At 49.8% G+C, this 20,399-nt stretch overlaps 1 protein-coding gene and 1 pseudogene across 1 annotated transcript; both read right to left on the reverse strand.

The window, feature by feature from the left end:
- Nucleotides 1-2,932: 2,932 nt before the first annotated feature.
- LOC128826810 (C3a anaphylatoxin chemotactic receptor-like) lies at nt 2,933-3,961 on the reverse strand. Its single transcript, XM_054010297.1, has one exon. The coding sequence runs from the start codon at nt 3,959-3,961 to the stop codon at nt 3,116-3,118; it is 846 nt and encodes a 281-aa protein (XP_053866272.1). The 3' UTR covers nt 2,933-3,115.
- Nucleotides 3,962-7,353: 3,392 nt separating this feature from the next.
- LOC128827382 (N-formyl peptide receptor 3-like) lies at nt 7,354-19,492 on the reverse strand (annotated as a pseudogene).
- Between the last annotated feature and the right edge of the window lie 907 nt (nt 19,493-20,399).

A 20,399-nucleotide genomic window follows, 5' to 3' on the forward strand; every position in this document is an offset into this window, starting at 1 on the left:
CTGGAAGGACTCCGGCGTCCCCAGCTACATGCAGACATCACACGAACCAGAAGCTCCCCCGTCCTGCCCCGCTGGGCCTAGCAAAGTGTCTGTGTTTGGTTGTCCACATCCAGGGGCAGGCGGGTGGCAGGGCTGGCTCTAGGTTTTTTGCCGCCCCAAGCAAAAAGAAATTTTGGCTGCCCCCCCCCCAGCCCTGGGCTCTCCCTGCCCACCAGTGCCCTTCCCCACCCACACCCCCTGCCGCCCTAACCCTGCCCCCCCCCAAACATGACCTCCTCGTTCACCACAGCAATCCCTGTTTATACGTGCAGTGGGGATCAAACCATTTCTCCTATTTTTATTTAACTTTAGTATAAGTCCCGTCCCCTGCAAACCCATCTTTAGTGCTCCAAATGCACATGGAAGGCATAGGGACTAACCCTCAAACCTTGTACCCGGAAAGGGGTGGGGATCTAGTAAAGAGGGTTCAGACAGAGGAGCGGGTGTGGGGCGCTTGGGGGCTCTGCACTGGCAGAGAAGCGGAGGAGGGCGGAGGAGGAGAGGGGGTATCAGAAGGGTTGCAGGAGAAGAGGTGCAGGGGAAGGGGGAGGTGCGGGAGGAGAGGGCTGGGGGAGGGTACAAGGGGAGAGTTGCAGGTGAAGGGAGAGTACAAGGGGAAGGGGTGCGGCGAAGGAGCGAGGTACAAGTGAAGAGGCTGCGAGCGGGATGGGGGGATGCAAGGGCTGAGAGGGGCAGGTGCTGACAGCTGCTTCCCCAGCTCCGTGCAGGCAGAGCCAAGAGGACGGACAATGACCCCCAGGTGCCCGAGCCACGGGGGTCCCCCGGCGGGGCAGTATCCCCCACTGCCCCGCTCAGAGCCGGGCTCTGCCTCTCCCTGCCCCTGGCGCTGTGAGGGCCCGGGGCAAGCAGCGCGGGACTGAGGCGGTGGAGGTGCGAACCCAAATGTCTTTCTTTTCAAACCAATCTCATGATGTTTTAAGGAGTGGCTCATGAGGTTTGAAGGCTCCGGCTTGGCAATGAAGAGACAGGACAAGTTTTTAAAAGTGACTAAGGGAGTTAGATGCCAAATTCCCTTTGATGTTATGAGTTAAGCACCTAACTCACATAGGCGCTTTTGAAAATCTCACTCATAGAAGCCTAATTCAAGTCAATTACATCACATAATGGCAGACAGTTAAAAAGTGACATTTAAGTTCTTATATAGAAATGCTAGAAGTCTAAATGATAAGGTGGGTGAACTAGAGTGCCGTGTATTAAATGAGGATATTGTTACAACAGGCATCACAGAATCTTGGTGGAATGAGGATAATCAGTGGGAGACAGTAATACAAGGTTACAAACTATATCACAGAGCAGGTCATCCTGGTCAGGGAGTGGCACTATATGTGAAAGAAAGTGTAGAGTCAAAAATCTTAAATGAACCAAACTGTACCATAGAATCTCAATGGATAGTAATTCCATACCTGAATAATAAGAATATAGTGGTAGGGATATATTACTGACCACCTGACCAGCATGGTGATAGCGACTGTGAAATGCTCAGGGAGATTAGAGAGGCTATTAAAATAAAAAACTCAATAATAATGGGGAATTTCAATGGTCCCCATGTTGACTGGATACATATTACCTCAGGCTGGGACTCCAAGATTAAGTTCCTTGACACATTTAAATTACTGCTTCTGTTGGAGGGCTTTCCCTTCACCCTCTCCCCTGGTTCTTGACACGCAGACAGCAAGCAGCAAAAGACCACAAGTCCAAAGGGCAGACAATGTGATGTTTATTGGGGTTAATTTACAAGCAAGCATACCCAAAGCCCTTCACACCAGTCGGGCTTATCTCTATACACAGATAGAGTCTATTCCCCAGTGTCCTCCTTCCCAGGTCTGATGCCACAGAGCCTGCCTGTGTACCTGTCCCCTGTTCCCTATTCCCGTTTCCCCCCCTTAGCAAACATGATTCCAATTTACCTTCCCCCCACTTCCTGTTTGACCCCAGTTTATATAAAAATATTCTCAGTTATACCTTAACCAATCATTTGTCTGAAATTTTACTAACCAATCCTAATATAGTGTAACATAATTCTCTAACCAATTATATCCCACTAACCTAATTAATTTACAGGTAGCAAACTTAATTATACAGCAGGACAGAAACAATTACAGAACCAGACAGATTAACAATAGAAAAGTGGGGGCCATTAAGATAAAACGATAAAGAAATGAGGGTTTCACAACCACAACTATTGATAAGTGATTTCTTGCCAGACAGCATGCTATCAAACTACGTTCTCTTTCACCATCTTTGTCTGGTGATGATGGGCACTATCAGGACAGGATTGCCTTTGTAACAGCGCAATACCCCCTTATTTCAACGTGACTTGTTTGGGATGTGAGGATGTGACCGTTGGCTTCCCTCTTATGGCTACCCCTGGTGCTTAGCCTAAGAACCAGGCCTCAGACTAGCCTAGTGAGAGAAGGCCCATACACAGGCAGACTGTGATTTTCATTCATTGTATTATACCACTGTAACTAGCTAAATTATGAAAATACACCTAAGTTCTTTAAGTATAGACCTTTACAGACAGGCCTGGAATCTGTATTCTAACAGATTCTTAGAGCAGCTAGTCCTGGAAACCACAAGGGGAGAGGCAATTCTTGATTTAGTCCTAAGGAGAGCACAGGATCTGGTCCAAGGAGTGAATAATATAACTAAACCGCTTGGTAATAGTGACCATAATATAATATAATTAAATTGAACATCTCTGTGGTGGGGGAAACAGCGGCCCAATACTGTTGCCTTTAATTTCAGAAAAGCGAACTACACAAAAATGTGACAAATCTGAGGAACTGTCCCAGATTGAGGTGTCATTAGAGGAGATTTTGGAACAAATTGATAAAGTAAACAGTAATAAATTACCGCGACCAGATGGCATTCACCCAAGTGTTCTGAAGGAACTCAAATGTGAAATTGCAGAACTACTTGTGGCTCTTTGAGTAAGGCCAAAAAATTAACTTTCTAAAAAAGATAATTTTGGGGTCAAGAGGAAGCTATGGGTCCCAGGAAAAAGAATTTTTCAACTATCTTAATGCAAATATTGACAATTTGATACATTCCCCTATTCAGCCGGCTCCGGACTCAAGTTGTCAGTGGTTTGGGGGTTGCGTGCAACTTGCCGGTACCTTAGATACTCTTCCTCCATGGTGAGGTAGAAGATGGGGTTGAGCCAAGTGCTGAAATATGTCAGGACTGAAGTAAAAACAATTACCGGGATCAGATGACGTGGATGGTTTGTATCTAAAATCAGCAGCAAGGAGACATGATACGGCAGCCAGCAGAGGAAAAAGGCTGGGATCAAACCAAGGAGGATCTTGAGTGGCTTGGTGGACTGGATCAGCCTCTTCCTCCTCAACTTGGCAGCTAGAACCATGTAGAAGGTTGGGATTAAGATCAAGACTAATGGGATCAGAAACCCAACCAGGAACTGGATCACAACGGCGGCCTTCACGTTGCCTTCATCTGTATCGGCGATGTCCCGAGGTGAGGTGAGGGATCCCAAGAGACCAACGTACCGCAAACTGAACCCAAGAGACAGGGCCATTATGACCAAAACAATCATGAAAGCCAGGCGGGGCGTGCGGTGGTTCTGGGCCCACTCAGGACGTGCCACGAGGATGCAGCGATCGACACTGAGGGCCATGAGGAGGAAGGCGCTGGAGAACATGTGGAAGGAGGTGATGGTGCTGCTCAGCTTCATGGCCCAGTTTAAGCGCAGTAAGAAGATGTATCTGAAGGGCAGGAAGACGATGAAGATTAAATCGGCCACGGCCCGGTTCAGGAACCACATGGTGCTGGCCGTCCTCCCCATACGGCAGCCGGCGACAAAGAGGATGTAGCAGTTCAATGGCACCCCAGCAAGGAAGGCCATGCCACCAAGCACCAGAGAGATGACTACCAACACCATTCCTGGAAGAGTTGCAGTCACCGTATCCCCTTATTCTCCTCAGGGCACGGTAGAGACAGCGAAGACGTTATACTGAGCAAAGGAAGGAAGAGCAATGAAAAGGGCTCCAGGAGAGGACACAGACAGACAGAGACAGCCGCCGAGTTTATAATCCCCTCAGACTTTACAGACTCCCCAAATCCTGAGCTGAACTCAGATAGGGTCAAATCCTCGTAGGCCAATGGCCCAATGAATCAAAGACCTTAGAAGCATAGAGCCAGAGGGCTAGAAGGGGACCGCAAGGGTCATCTAGTTTAACCCCCTGCCAAAATACATGACTTGTCATGTCTATTCTCTGCCTGAATGTGTTTGTTTTCACATAATATCGTTTTTCAACTAAAGCATATATTTAAAAAAACCCACATTTGCTTCTAGCTGAAAAGTTGGATTTCTAGAAGAGGGGAGCAGTTCATGATGCAGGAACAGAGACTGGAGAGACCCACCCTGCTCCGCCGCCTCACCAAAATTCCCAAATAATCTTCTTGCTGTTAGTTTCCCAAAGGAGAATATTATTCCTATCTTTCTTAAAAAGAAGTTAATGAATGATCCCTTCGCCCCACACACATTTTTATTAAAATAATGGAATTTCTGAAAGAGAGTCTTCCTCAGCCCCCTTCATTTTGAAGTGGAGTTTAATTGTGGTTTGGGCCATGTCCGGGGGTGAGTTAGTGGAGCAGGCAAAATCCCCACCGAAAAATCCCCGCTGTGAAAACCTCCAGTAATGGAGAGAAACTCTCCAGGAGGAGAAATGTAAGATTGGAACAAGGACGACAACAAAAAAGCTGGCCAAACACCAGAGGAAGAAGAGACCGGTAATCAGCTAAAAAACTTTTTTTTAAAAAGGAAGGATACTACAAAAGTCTATTGTAGTGGTTACACGGGTAGTTCCATCCCAGACTTGTGTCTGATGAAGCGGGCATTAACCCAGGAAAGCTTATGCTCCCAATACTTCTGTTAGTCTTAAAGGTGCCACAGGACCCTCTGTTGCTTTTTACAGATTCAGACTAACACGGCTACCCCTCTGATACTTGATCCCAGACTCTCACTGAACTGCTCGAGGAGCCTGGGCAAGTCAGATCACAGCCCCGTGCCTCAGTTTCCTCTCCAAACATTTGTCTGTTTAGAGTGTGAGCTCGCTGTGAGCAGGCCTCGTTCTCCCTCTGGGTCTGTGCAGCGCCTGGCACAATGGGGCCCCCGAGTTCGGTCAGTGTCTGTACACAACCAAGCTGAACGGGAGCCCCTGATCTCTGACACAGGACACACCAATAATTTCAAATGGTTCTAACCGGACCAGATGAGGGGAGGGGATGGGGGCAGCTGGAAGGGGGGAGATCCAGGGGGCCTTGGTGTGGGCGGCGGGACAGAATGAGAGCCAGTGGAGGTAGATGGGGTTTATCTCATTTCCTTACCAGTCTCTTGGGGGAGGCAGCGTCTCAGAGTTGACCCCTGTCCAAGGTCCCCAATGCTATGCCTGCAGCTCTCACAGACTGGCTCAGCCCGGAGGAGGAAGCCGTTCATGTGAGGGTATATCTGGGGCGGGAAGAAGAATGAGTGGAGATCACAGGATGTGGCTGGGTCCGAATACTTCTGCAAAACCTGGAAGGCCTCCGGCACCCACAGCTACATGCAGATGTTATGTGAACCACAAGTTCCTGTTAGAATATAGATATTCAGGCCTGCCTGTAAAGGCCTATACTTTAAGAACTTAGGTGTCTTTTTATCACTTAGCTAGTTATAGGGGTATAAAAACAAAGAATGAAAATCCCAGTCCGCCTGTGTCTGGGCCTTCTCTCACTAGGATAGTCTGAGGCCTTGTTCTTAGGCTAAGCAGCAGGGGCAGCCATGAACTGGGACGCGAATGGTCACATCCTCACATCCCAGACCAGTCACACTGAAATAAGGGGGTATTGGGCTGTTAGGAAGACGATCCTGTCCTGATAGTGTCCATCACCACCAGATAAAGAAACACATCTTAAGATGGTTAAAGAAAACTTAGTTTGATAACATCCTGTCTGTCAAGAAATCACTGATCGATGGTTGTGGTTGTGAAACCCTCATTTCTGTATGTTTTATTTTTATGCCCCCCACTTTTCTATTCATAATCTGTCTGGTTCTCTAATTGTTTCTGTCTGCTGTATAATTCATTTGGCTAAGTGTAAATTATTGAGGGTAGTGGAATAAAATTGGTTGGAGAATTGTGTTAGGATTGGTTAGTTAAATATCAGTAAAATGATTGGGTAAGGTGTAGCTGAGAATATTACTATATAAACTGGGGTCAAACAGGAAGTGGGGGGAAGGGAAATTGGAATCATGCTTGCTGGACATTAACCCCAATGAACATTGTGCTCTCTGCACTACTGACTTCTGGTCTTTTGGTGCTTGCTGTCTGTGTGACAAGAACCAGGGAAACAGGAGGGTGGAGGGAAAGCTCTCTAACAGCTCCCCTCACTCTGCTGGGCCCTAGCAAGGTGTCTGCATTCGGCTGGCCACTTCCGTGGGCTGGTGGGCGGGGCCCCCATCGGAGAGCCGGGGCTGAGACAGCAACATCCACCTGACTCCACTGTGCGAGGGCCCAGGAGCAGAGACGCCAGCTGGGACTCTGCCCTCCAGCCCCTCCTGGCTGGGGAAAGTGAGCAGACCCCGCTGGGAGTCGGACGCATGAATTCAGGAGTTAAGCAACTAACTCACATGGGTGCTTTTGAAAATCTCACCAGTAGAATCCTATGTCGATTCAATTGCAGCGCGTAATGGGAGACGGCTAAAAAGTGACATTTAAGTTCTTATTTAAAATGCTAGAAGTCTAAATAATAAGATGGGTGAACCTGAATGCCACATGTGAAATGAGGACATCAACAGAACATGCATGACAGAAGATTAGTGGAATGAGGATTATCAATAGGACACAGAAATACCAGAGTACACAATATATAGGAAGGACAGAAAAGGTCGTGATGGTGGGGGAGTGGCACTCTGTGAAAGAAAGCACGGAGTCATATGAAGAAAAATCTTAAATGAACCAAACTGTACCATAGAATCTCAATGGAGAATAATTCCATGCCCGAAGAATAAAGAGTAGGGATATATTACAGACCACCTGACCAGGATGGTGATAGTGACTGTGAAATATTCTGGAAGATTAGAGAAGCTATTAAAATTTAAAAAACTCAATAATAATGGGCGATTTCAACTCTCCCTATATCGACTGGACACATGTCACTTCAGGAGAAGATACAGAAATAAAGATTCTTGACACCTTAAATGACTGCTTCAAAGAGCAGCTAGTCCTAGAACCCACAAGGGGTGAGCCAATTCTTGATTTAGTCCTAAGTGGATCACAGGTTCTGGTCCAAGGGTCAATATGACTTAAGCGCTTGGTAATAGGGAGCATAATATAATGAAATTAACATCCCTGTGGCGGGGGAAACATCACACCAGCCCACCACGGTAGCATTTAATTTCAGAAAAGAAAACTACACAAAGATGAGGAAGTTAGTAAAAAAAGAAATGAAAAGCGACAGTTCCAAAAGTGAAATCCCTGCAAGCTGTATGGAAACTTTGAAAAGACACCATAATAGGGGCTCAACTTAAATGTATACCCCAAATTAAAAAAACATAGTAAGGGAACCAAAAAAGTGCCACCGTGGATAAATAGCAAACTAAAGAAGCTTTAAAAAGCAACAGAGGGTCCTGTGGCACCTTTGAGACTAACAGAAATATTGGGAGCATAAGCTTTCGTGGGTAAGAACCTCACTTCTTCAGATGCAAGATGTCTTGCATCTGAAGAAGTGAGGTTCTTACCCACGAAAGCTTATGCTCCCAGTACTTCTGTTAGTCTCAAAGGTGCCACAGGACCCTCTGTTGCTTTTTACAGATTCAGACTGACACAGCTACCCCTCTGATACTAAAGAAGCTTTGAGAGGCAAAAAGGCATCTTTAAAAAAGTGGAACTTAAATCCTATTCATGAAAATAGAATGGAGCATAAACTCTGTCAAAAGAAGTGTAAAACTAAAATTAGAAAGACCAAAATAATCTAAAAATGAGTAAAACCAAGAATCCATATATTTTGTAAAAATGACAGATTCATGCATTCCAAGGCTGGAAGGGACGAGTGTGATCATCTCGTCTGACCTCCCGGGTCACACGGGCCAGAGAACTGCCCCAAAACAATTCCTAGAGTAGAGCTTTTAGACAAACACCCCAGCTTGATTGAACATTGCCAGTGATGGAGGACCCACCACGACCCTTGGGAAATTGCTCCAATGGTCAGTTACTCTGACCATTAAAAATTTACACCTCATTTCCAGTCTGAATTTGTCTAGGTTCAACTTCTCTTTACTGGATCATGTTAAACTTCCTCTGCTAGACTGAATATCCTGTTTTGAAATATTTGTTCCCCACATAGGTACTTTCAGACTGTGATCAAGTCACCCCTTCACCTTCTCTTTCTTAAGCTAAATAGATTGCACTCCTTGAGTTTCTCACTGTAAGGCAGATTTTCTAATCCAGTAATCATTCTTGTTGCTCTTCTATGAACCAGGCCAAAAAATTCACTTGCTAAAAATAAGAATTTTTGGATCAAGAGGAAGTTACATGTCCCAGTGAACAGAATTCTTGAGTGACTTGGTGGACTGGATTAGCCTGTTCCTTCTCAGCTTGGCAGCCAGAACGATGTAGAATGTTGGGATCAAGATCAAGGCTAGTGGGATCAGAAACCCGACCAGGAACTGGATTGCAATGGCGGCCTTCACCCTCCGTTCATCCCCTCGGAAATTCAGGCTGGTGCTGGCAGGTGAGAGGAGGGATTCCCAGAGATCATCGTACCGCAAGCTGAACCCAAGAGACAGGGCCCACATGCCCAAACCCATAGTGAAAGGTAACGGTGGCGGGCAGTGGTTCCCATACCACTCAGAGCGTGCCACGAGGATGCAGAGATTGACACCGATGGTGGTGAGGAAGAAGGCGGTGGAGAACATGTGGAAGGAGGTGATTGTGCTAGTCAGCATATTGGCCCAATTTAAGTCCAGGATGAAGAAGGAGGTGAATCGGAGGGGCAGGAAGATAATGAAGATGAAATTGGTCAGGGCCTGGTTCCATTGAATGTAATGGTGGGCAGAATTGCTGGCACTAAAGAAACAGTATTTAAATTGTTACTTTTCTCTTTTTTTTGTTTTGCCGACCGTGTAAAGCTGAAATCACGCATGTTAAATGCACCTAAGATGCGACAGACCTGTACCCCAAAAGTGTTAAAGGAACCTGTAGTCTTGGTAGCTGGATTACACCTTCACATTGGTGAAGCCAGCCCAGGTAAAAGCCAACACCAGGTGTTTCAGGTGGCTAATCCCAGTCAGGTAAAGGAGGGGACACCGGTATATTTTTTGGATGGAAATTGTATGTATCGGGGGTGAAAATCTGCAGATTTGGCTGCTGTGGAAATCAGAGGAACTGAGACAGTCAGCACCATTGGTTTCTCACTAGAAGTAAGGTCAGTACAAGAGGCAGAACTGGCAGCCTTGCTTACAATTTTAACTGAAGTAGATCCCAAATTTGAGCCAGAATGTTGGGTGATGGTGGATTCGAATTATGTATTTTGTGGGGTCACATGGATGCTGAGATGGTGGGCGGATAATCATTTCAGGACAACTGGTGGCTCCACAATCAAGCATGCTAGCTGGTGGAAACGAGTGGAGGAGCTTAGTCACAGTTTTGCACGAATCAATGTGGTAAAGGTAAAGGCACCCAAGTAGGGTGACCAGATGTCCCGATTTTATAGGGACAGTCCCGATTTTGGGGTCTCTTTCTTATATAGACTCCTATTACCCCCAACCTCTGTCCTGATTTTTCACATTTGCTGTCTGGTCACCCTAGACACAGGAAATCAGGACCCCTAAGCAAAGGGAATAACCTGGTCAATACAAAGGCTAAGGGGGCTGCAACAGAGGTGCCCCCATGGCCATGTGAACCACAGCAGAGTGTGCCTGTAGCAAAGGGTAACAAGAAGTGGGGTGGACACAGATCATGGAAGGTGAATTTGGGAGTTGCAAGAATCTGACCCAGGACTGGAAGGCATCACAAAACTTGGGGATAGACATGGGCCAAAAGTAGTACTAAGGGAAGATATTTGGTGTGTCCTAATAGCTGAAGGACCAGTAATGCTGTGTCCTCAAGGAAGCCAGACAGCTTTCTTAAGTTGGGTGCATGGGATCTTGGCAGGGGGACACCCTGGGTTTGAGGAGGCACTCTGAACTTTAAAAAATTGTGCTGGCGGTCAGGAATGGCAGCTGATTTAAAGTCTCATCTGGAACTTTGGATTGTGCCAGGCACAATCCACCTTACAAGGTGCTAAGGGGAGACTTAATGAGACATGCCCCAAGGGGACCTTGGGAAAGAATACAAATTGACTACACAGGACCCCTACCAGGAGATCACAGACCAAACCGATTCATGTTGGTGGTGGTGGATGCTTTCAGCAGGTGGGTGGAAGCGTTCCCCACAAAGTATCAAACTGCCCGAGTAACTGCAAAAAAATTGGTAAATGAGGTATTCACTCGCTGGGGGGGTCCCAAAGGTGATTGACTCAGACCAAAGAGCGGCTTTCCAGTCAAATCTGTTAGGGGAGTTGTCAGCCCTCACTGTAATCACACAGTTGTTCCATATTGCTTATCACCCACAGGCTGCAGGGCAGGTGGAAGGCATGAAACACACCATCAAAAGTGAGCTGAGAAAGGAAGTGTAAATGGGAGGAAAACTGGTTACTGTTACTTCCCTTTGTCTTAATGAGAATAAAGGCCCGAGAATCAAAGGGCACAGGATTTTCTCCATACAAAGCTCTCATGAGAAGGCCCATGGAATGGAGGGAAAATCCACTTACCCCATTACCTCGGGAAGTCACTACACACGCCTAACACCAGAATGGATTTTAACCCTAATCGACCATGTGAAACAGGTAGAGAAAAGGAGGTACGCTAAGTGCTGCATTAGGGGGGCTGTGTTCGTGAGTATCTGAGTGTCTGTTGCCGGGACAGTTGGTCAGTTTGACCGTGTGCTTGATTGCTTGCTTGTTTTGTTTGAAAAGTGTGAATTGGGAGTGCTTTGTTCCAGGTGGGCCTTGAGTAGGCCTGACTGGTATATAAGGACAGTCAGCAGCGACCCAGCTGAGCGGTCAACAGCAGAGGCTAGCAGAGGGAGTTTGCCTAGGAGTTCGCCTGGGCGAGAGCTCACTGAGGCTTTCATCTGCTGGTTTCGCTGAGTAGTTACTGCAACAGCTAAGGACGCTCTTAAGAGGAAGGCGATATGGAAGGTGAGCGATCAACTGTTGTAACCTGCACAGGTTGTGCCATGTTTGTCTTTCTTCCACAGGACGGAAGCGACTTTGTCTGTACAAAGTGTAAGCTGGTCTCCATATTGGAAGAGAAGGTTCGAGGTCTGGAGAAACAAGTATCGACTCTGCGTTGCATAAGGGAAAATGAAGATTTCCTTGACAGATGTCTGGAGATGCTTCTACGGCCACAACGTTCTGAAGATTCAGAGCAGGCGCAGCAGGGACAGAAGGAAGGTGAAGAAGTTTGGCAGCATGTGACATCCAGAAGGAGAAAGAGGAGCGTCCATGTACCAGCAATGGAGATACAGATGAGCAATCGTTTCCATGTTCTCTCTACAGGTATTAATGCGGATAGTGGACTAGATGACCCATCTGAGGGAAGGGAGCAGAAGGAGACTCCACCGATTGGAAGGCAAAAGATGCACTGTCCTAGGGATGGGGGTTCCACGACCACCATTCCCAAGAGGAGGAGGAGGGTGGTGGTGGTCGGGGACTCCCTCCTCAGGGGGACTGAGCCATCTATCTGCCGCCCCGACCGAGAAAACTGAGAGGTCTGCTGCTTGCCAGGAGCTAGGATTCACGATGTGACGGAGAGACTGCCGAGACACATCAAGCCCTCGGATAGCTACCCCTTCCTGCTTTTCCACATGTGCACCAATGATACTGCCAAGAATGACCTTGAGTGGATCACTGCAGACTACGTGGCTCTGGGAAGAAGAATAAAGGAGTTTGAAGTGCAAGTGGTGTTCTCGTCCATCCTCCCTGTGCAAGGAAAAGGCCGGGGTAGAGACCGTCGAATCGTGGAAGTCAACGAATGGCTACGCAGGTGGTGTCGGAGAGAAGGCTTTGGATTCTTCGACCATGGGATGGTGTTCCAAGAAGAAGGAGTGCGAGGCAAAGACGGGCTCCACCTAACGAAGAGAGGGAAGAGCATCTTCGCCAGCAGGCTGGCTAACCTAGTGAGGAGGGCTTTAAACTAGGTTCACCGGGGGAAGGAGACCAAAGCCCTGAGGTAAGTGGGGAAATGGGGATCCTGGGAGGAAGCACAAGCAGGAAAGCGCAAGAGGGGAGGACTCCTGTCTCATGCTGAGAAAGAGGGATGATCGATGAGTTATCTTAAGTGCCTGTACACAAATGCAAGAAGCCTGGGAAACAAGCAGGGAGAACTGGAAGTCCTGGCACAGTCAGGGAACTATGATGTGATTGGAATAACAGAGACTTGGTGGGATAACTCACATGACTGGAGTACTGTCATGGATATATATAAACTGTTCAGGAAGGACAGGCAGGGCAGAAAAGGTGGGGGAGTTGCGTTGTATGTAAGAGAGGAGTATGACTGCTCAGAGCTCCGGTATGAAACTGCAGAAAAACCTGAAGAGTCTCTGGATAAAGTTGAGAAGTGGGAGCAACAAGGATGATGTCGTGGTCGGAGACTGCTATAGACCACCAGACCAGGGGGGATGAGGTGGAGGAGGCTTTCTTCTGGCAACTAGCAGAAGTTACTAGATCGCAGGCTCTGGTTCTCATGGGAAACTTTAATCACCCTGATATCTGCTGGGAGAGCAATACAGCGGTGCACAGACAATCCAGGAGGTTTTTGGAAAGCGTAGGGGACAATTTCTGGTGCAAGAGCTGGAGGAACCAACCAGGGGCAGAGCTTTTCTTGACCTGCTACTCACAAACAGGGAAGAACTAGTAGGGGAAGCAAAAGTGGATGGGAACCTGGGAGGCAGTGACCATGAGATGATTGAGTTCAGGATCCTGACACAAGGAAGAAAGGAGAGCAGCAGAATAAGGACCCTGGACTTCAGAAAAGCAGACTTTGACTCCCTCAGGGAACAGATGGGCAGGATCCCCTGGGAGAATAACATGAAGGCAAAGGGGTCCAGGAGAGCTGGCTGTATTTTAAAGAATCCTTATTGTGGTTGCAGGAACAAACCATCCCGATGAGTAGAAAGAATAGTAAATATGGCAGGCGACCAGCTTGGCTAAACAGTGAAATCCTTGCTGATCTTAAACGCAAAAAAGAAGCTTACAAGAAGTGGAAGATTGGACAAATGACCAGGGAGGAGTATAAAAATATTGCTCAGGCATGCAGGAGTGAAATCAGGAAGGCCAAATCACACTTGGAGTTGGAGCTAGCAAGGGATGTTAAGAGTAACAAGAAGGGTTTCTTCAGGTATGTTAGCAACAAGAAGAAAGTCAAGGGAAGTGTGGGCCCCTTACTGAATGAGGGAAGCAACCTAGTGACCAAGGATGTGGAAAAAGCTAATGTACCCAATGATTTTTTTGCCCCTGTCTTCATGAACAAGGTCAGCTCCCAGACTGCTGCACTGGGCAGCACAGTATAGGGAGAAGGTGACCAGCCCTCTGTGGAGAAAGAAGTAGTTCGGGGACTATTTAGAAAAACTGGATGTGCACAAGTCCATGGGGCCGGATGTGCTGCATCCAAGGGTGCTAAAGGAGTTGGCGGATGAGATTGCAGAGCCATTGGCCATTATTTTTGAAAACTCAAAACTTTGAAAAAAGGCTAATGTAGTGCCCATCTTTTAAAAAGGGAAGAAGGAGGATCCGGGGAACTACAGGCCAGTCAGCCTCACCTCAGTCCCTGGAAAAATCATGGAGCAGGTCCTCAAGGAATCAATTATGAAACACTTAGAGGAGAGGAAAGTGATCAGGAACAGTCAGCATGGATTCACCAAGGCGAAGTCGTGCCTGACTAAGCTAATTGCTTTCTATGATGAGATAACTGGCTCTGTGGATGAGGGGAAAGCAGTGGATGTGTTATTCCTTGACTTTAGCAAAGCTTTTGATACGGTCTCCCACAGTATTCTTGCCGCCAAGTTAAAGAAGTATGGGCTGGATGAATGGACTATAAGGTGGATAGAAAGCTGGCTAGATCGTCGGACTCAACGGGTAGTGATCAATGGCTCCATGTCTAGTTAGCAGCCGGTTTCAAGCAGAGTACCCCAAGGGTCGGTCCTGGGGTCGGTTTTCTTTACTATCTTTATTAATGATCTGGAGGATGGTGTGGACTGCACTCTCAGCAAGTTTGCAGATGACACTAAACTGGGAGGCGTGGTAGATACACTAGAGGGTAGGGATTGGATACAGAGGGACCCAGACAAATTAGAGGATTGGGCCAGAAAAAACCTGATGAGGTTCAACAAGGACAAGTGCAGAGTCCTGCACTTAGGATGGAAGAATCCCATGCACTGCTACAGACTAGGGACCGAATGGCTAGGTAGCAGTTCTGCAGAAAAGGGCCTAGGGGTCACAGTAGACGAGAAGCTGGATATGTGTCAACAGTATGCTCTTGTTGCCAAGAAGGCTAAAGGCATTTTGGGCTGTATAAGTAGGGGCATTGCCAGCAGATCCAGGAACGTGATCGTTCCCCTTTATTCGACATTGGTGAGGCCTCATCTGGAATACTGTGTCCAGTTTTGGGCCCCACACTACAACAAGGATGTGGAAAAATTGGAAAGAGTCCAACGGAGGACAACAAAAATGATTAGGGGGCTGGGGCACATGACTTATGAGGAGAGGCTGAGGGAACTGGGATTGTTTAGTCCCCAGAAGAGAAGAATGAGGGGGGATTTGATAGCTGCTTTCAACTACCTGAAAGGGGGTTCCAAAGAGGATGGAGCTCGGCTGTTCTCAGTGGTGGCCGATGACAGAACAAGGAGCAATGGTCTCAAGTTGCCGTGGGGGAGGTCTAGGTTGGATATTAGGAAACACTATTTCACTAGGAGGGTGGCGAAGCACTGGAATGGGTTACCTAGGGAGGTGGTGGAATCTCTTTCCTTAGAGGTTTTTAAGGCCCGGCTTGACAAAGCCCTGGCTGGGATGATTTAGTTGGGGATTGGTCCTGCTTTGAGCAGGGGATTGGACTAGATACCTCCTGAGGTCCCTTCCAACCCTGATATTCTATGATTCTATGATTGTAAGGCAGTGGCCTGGCAAGAGAAGCAAGGAGCAGCAAGAGTCAAAGCGTGGTATGATCTTCCCGGGGAGTGTGATCTACCCACAGTAGGAGATCATAGAATATCAAGGTTGGAAGGGACCTCAGGAGGTCATATAGTCCCACCCCCTGCTCAAAGCAGGACTGATCCCCAGACAGATTTTTTTTACCCTAGTTCCCAAAATGGCCCCCTCAAGGATTGAACTCACAATGCTTGGTTTAGCAGTCCAATGCTCTAACCACTGAGCTATCCCTCCCCCCTCTAGAAATTTACAAAATTCCAGGTCAACACCACCCATTCCCAGCTCCTAAATGGAAGAGCCTGTACCTGATCCTTGATCAATTGGGGCCCAGCGTCTTACTATTGGGTACAGAGACAGGAGGGCAACAGTGGGTTCACTGCACACAGATAAAAAAGTGAAAACAGGGGATTGGGAAAGGGGATGCATACATTCTGTCATGTGTGTATTACAGATTAACCCACTAAGGAGAAAAAGATGGGAATTCCCTGGCCCTGGATGGAACGATCGTTACTGCTAATCACAGTTGTTACAGTTATAAACTACTCAAATCCCACAATGTGCAGTGTCAAAAGGAGGAAATAAATGGATTGCTACACCCACATCTTGTGGAAATTAAGCTAATTAGGACTATACACATTTCCCCATAGAAAGATGTACCACCAACCCTCCAACAGGAATTTGGCAGAGTCGATATATGGATTAGATAGGGGAATACCAACCTGGTGGAGAATAAAATGGATTTATTTGGGATTAGACCCTATTGGGAGATGGGCATCTGAGTGCTAAAGACAAGCACCCTTCTGTGAGCTGTTTTCAGGTAAACCTGCAGCTTTGGGGCAAGTAACTCAGACCCTGGGTTTGTGTTGGAGCAGATGGGAGTGTCTGGCTCAGCAGGACAAGGTGCTGGAGTCCTGAGCTGGCAGGGAAAACAGGGATAGAAGTAGTCTTGGTACATTAGGGGGCGGTTTTTGTGATCCAACCCGTCACAGTGGCATAGTCAAGCAGGATCTGTGCACAGCTGATTGGTTTGAGATAGTGGTAGTGATTTTAAGTGAGTTTTAAGTGTGCTGGCTGGAGAACAGACAAAGTGGTTACTGGTTTGTTATTTTCTGTTTGCTTATTTCAGGTAAGGGAAATAGGGACAGAAAAGGAAGCAAAATAAGTAAGAAGGAAGATCAGAAGAAGCTTAAACTGCTGTGACAAAGTTCCTCCTCTATCTTGGTGGGTCCTGCACTTATTGGTGGATTTTCTTGCCTCAGAGTTTCACCATGTGGTTTGGGGAACAGCCCAGAGAACTTCCCCTCTAGAAGAACCCACAGTCCAGGTCAATTGGGAGGTTTGGGGGGAACCCGGGCCCGTCCTCTACTCCGGGTTCCAGCCCAGGGCCCTGTGGACTGCAGCTGTCTATAGCACCTCCTGTAACAGTTGCATGACAGCTACAACTCCCTGGGCTACTTCCCCATGGCCTCCTCCTCCAAACCCCTTCCTTATTCTCGCCACAGGACCTTTCTCCTGGCATCTTATAACAATTGTGTACGAACACACACACACACACACACACACACACACACACACACACACACACCCACCCACCCACCCTCCCTCCCTCCCTCCCTCCCTTCTTGCTCCCAGCTCCTCACACCACAAACTGAAGTGAGCTCCTTTTAAAACCCATGTGCCATGATTAGCCTGCCTTAATTGATTCTAGCAGCTTCTTCTTAATTGACCCAAGGTGTCCTAATTAGCCTACCTGCCTTAACTAGTTCTAGCAGGTTCCTGATCATTCTAGTGCAGTCCCTACTCTAGTTACTCAGGGAACAGAAACCCTGTCTGACCTGGGACTCATAGATCACTCTCCTATAGCCCTCTGGCATAGAGGGAGGGAGCTGCTGCTCCTTCTCCTCTTTCTCTGCTACCTGCTTGCTTGCTGGCTGGCTGCTAGACTCACCCACACCCTTGGTTGCTTCTGCTCCAGCTACAGCCCCTTGTGGGGGGGCTGCTGGCCCACTCCCCAGAGGAGGGGAGGGAGAGACCCCAACAATTGCTACTACTGCTGGGGATGCCACCACCATCTCCACCTGAGAAGGGTCCTTCCTGCTGGCCACCAGACTGCCGCCTGGAGCTGCTGGGGAGCTGCTGGAGCCCTGAGGAGAGGAAGAGACCATCTGCCAGTGGGGGAGCTCGTAGGAATTCTACAGAGCACCGTGGAGGGGGCCCTCCCGGACTGAGTAACTTTTGAACTGTGCTCTTGTGGTGGGAATCTAGACTGTGTTTGTGGAGACACAGGGGGTGTGGTGTGGAGCCTGCCCCCTAGTCCATCTGTGTTCCCCCCCCCCGATCCCCACCACCACCATTATCGTTGCCCCCTCCACCACCCCCACCGGCTACTCACCATCTACCTCGAGCTCCTGCCTCTGGGACTCAGCTGCTCACCTAGGCTTGCCATGCCCTGTTGCCACCATTGGGCCTGATACAGCAGCCAGCCTAAACTGCCTTTCCTTTTTGTTACAAGCGCACGTGGGTGCACGTGCCCCCCTCCTTTGGACTGACCCTCTCCCCCCTGTAGCAAGCCCCCAGCTTTACCCTTGCTACCTACCCATTTGCCCCTTGCAGCCTTTTGCCCCTCTCCCTTGCTCCAGCCCCTCGCTAGCTCCAGTTTGTTTGCCTGCCCCGCCCTTTCCCTCTGCAGCCTTTCTTTGTTTGACCCGCCCCAGCCTCTGAAGCTAGCCCCGTGGTTCCCCTGCCCCATTCCTGGCCTGGTTGTTCCCTTCTCCCTGCATCCCCTTGCCCTGATTAGCCCCTCCCCTCGTGTGCCCATGTCCCCTCCCATGCGCTTGTGCCCCTCCCCATTTTAGTTTGACCCTGTTTCACTGCACCCCCCTATGCTGTTATATCCCCCCTTCCTTGGTGCAATTAGAGGAGCCGGAAACCCTCTCCGAATCCGTGACTGACCCCTAGCCCTTGATAGCCCACCCATCCATTCCACCCCCTTTTTTGGCGCCCTCCTCCCCTGCCTGCAGCCTAGCGGGGAGGAGTGGTTGACCTGCTTCCCCCTTCCCTACCTCCCCTCCAGTGTTTGTTCTCCCCCGTCCTCATTATGGCAGGGGACGAGGTGAGTGGGACCCCTCGGGCAGGCCCTGCTGCCCCTCCTCCACCCACCCCACCATCATCCCCCCCTAGCCTCTACCTCAACCGCCACTGCCAAGCCACCTGCTACCATCCCTGCTGGAACACCGGCAGTGGCGGGTAACAAGGTGACCTCCACTGCTGCCACGTCCCTCGCCCCCTCTGACTCTGGGGGAGTCCCCCCAGCCGGCAGGAAGGGCCAGGGCACAAAGAAGGGTAAAGGCCCTGCTAAAGAAAACAGGCCCTCCATGGCAGGGGGTGCCCCCACTGCCATGGCCCCACAACTGGCTGCGGCGTCCCTCCCTGTTGTTCCCTCCACCAGCTCTGTGGGTGTCCCTCCCCCAACCCCCAGGGCATACGCCCAGGTGGCGGCGGCCCCCCCACCTGCCGCTGCATCATCATCTCCCCCATCCACCGCCTTCGCTACCATCTATAGCGGCCGGGGCCCCTTCCCCACCTTGACTAGGAAGCACGGCGTCCGTTGCCTCCTGGTGCCCGCCTCTCCCTACGTGGAGACCTACGTGCGGGCATTGGCAAGGGTGGTGTGGCCCACAGCCATTGTGGTGGCCTCCAAGATGTACAGAAAGGTCGTCTTCTTCCTAGCATCAGAGACCGCCTCCCAGGAGGCAGTGGAGAAGGGCCTGGCGGTGGGGGGCGTGTTCATCCCCCTGCAGCTGCTAGAAGACCTGGGCACCTGACTGGTCCTGATCTCTGTCCCTCCCTTCCTTCCTAATGCAAGCCTGTTACCCACCCTCTCTACCCTGGGGAGGCTGATCTCCATGGTCAGCCCTCTCCCATTGGGCGGCAAAGACCCTGCCCTCCGTCATGTTCTCTCATTCCGCCGGCAGGTATAGTTACAACTGCCGCCGGTGGCACATGACGGTGAGGTGCTCGAGGGGTCCTTTTTGGTCCCCTACCAGGAGGCCTGCTACCGGATGCATTATTCAATAGGGGAGGCCTGGTGCTACCTCTGCCGGGTGATGGGGCACGTCCGGAAGGACTGCCCCTTGGCCCGGCACGGAGAGGCATCCGGGATCCCCGAGCCCTGGCAGGGCACCGTCATTGTCGGTGTCCCTGGCTGTCTGGCACCTGAAGCCGCCCCTTCTCCTTTTCGATCCACCAATGCTCCCACTCGGGCCCAAAGAGTACTTCCCCCCCCCCCCCAGTGTGCCCAGACGATCTGGCGGGGCCTGTGGAGGAGGGTGAGGTAGGGATACCACCGGGCATAGCAGAGAGCCCGCCCCAAGGGGATTCTTCCCTCCTTCATGCTGCCCCACCTTTACCTCCCTGAGTCCCTGAGCCTTCGCCCTTGCTCCCTGACCCGACCCCTGCTAGCCAGCTCCCAGATGATGCCATGGAGGGCTGGTCCTTAGTACAGGGGAAGCAGGGCAAGTGGAAGGCTTGAGTTCTGCTCCTCCCATCTGATGAGTTAGCCCCCCGGAAGACCAGGAAGGGGGGCACCGATGCTGAGCATTATACTTTGCCCCCTGCTGATTCCCATTCAATGGTGCTGGCTGGGGACGCCGTTGCAGCACCGGAAGGTAACATCGCCCCTCCTCTGGAGTCCCTTCCTATGGAAGCCCCTGATGGGGCCCCTCTCGCCCCCTTACAATCTGAAGCCCCTGCAAACACCAAGGCGAGCGTCGCTTCGGGTGCTGGTGGGGAGAGCCCTGGGGTGGTGGAAGGTGATCTCCCTTCCATTTATGAGGCGATCGAGGCCCTGGGTCTGACCCCAGTTACCCAGGGGGAGGACAAACCTCTGCCAGCGGGCCTCAATCTGAGCGACCTCTCATCGGTCCCCCTTTCCCCGTGTTCCATCCCCTTATCCACTGCTTCCGCTCCCGCCTCCGAAGAGCCCCTGGACTCTTACACCAAACCGGCCGCAGATGGCATCCGCTAGTAGCTGCCAAGCCTCTTGAGGCGATGGCCAGTGCCATGCGGTCAGGACCTGAGTCTCCAGGGAACTCCCT

This window comes from Malaclemys terrapin, chromosome 21 (genome assembly GCF_027887155.1).
Source record: "Malaclemys terrapin pileata isolate rMalTer1 chromosome 21, rMalTer1.hap1, whole genome shotgun sequence".
NCBI classification, from domain to species: domain Eukaryota; kingdom Metazoa; phylum Chordata; order Testudines; family Emydidae; genus Malaclemys; species Malaclemys terrapin.

Bases quoted from the DNA above. Each gene is read 5' to 3' on its own strand.
- LOC128826810 (XM_054010297.1), bottom strand. From the start codon at position 3,961: ATGGTGTTGGTAGTCATCTCTCTGGTGCTTGGTGGCATGGCCTTCCTT.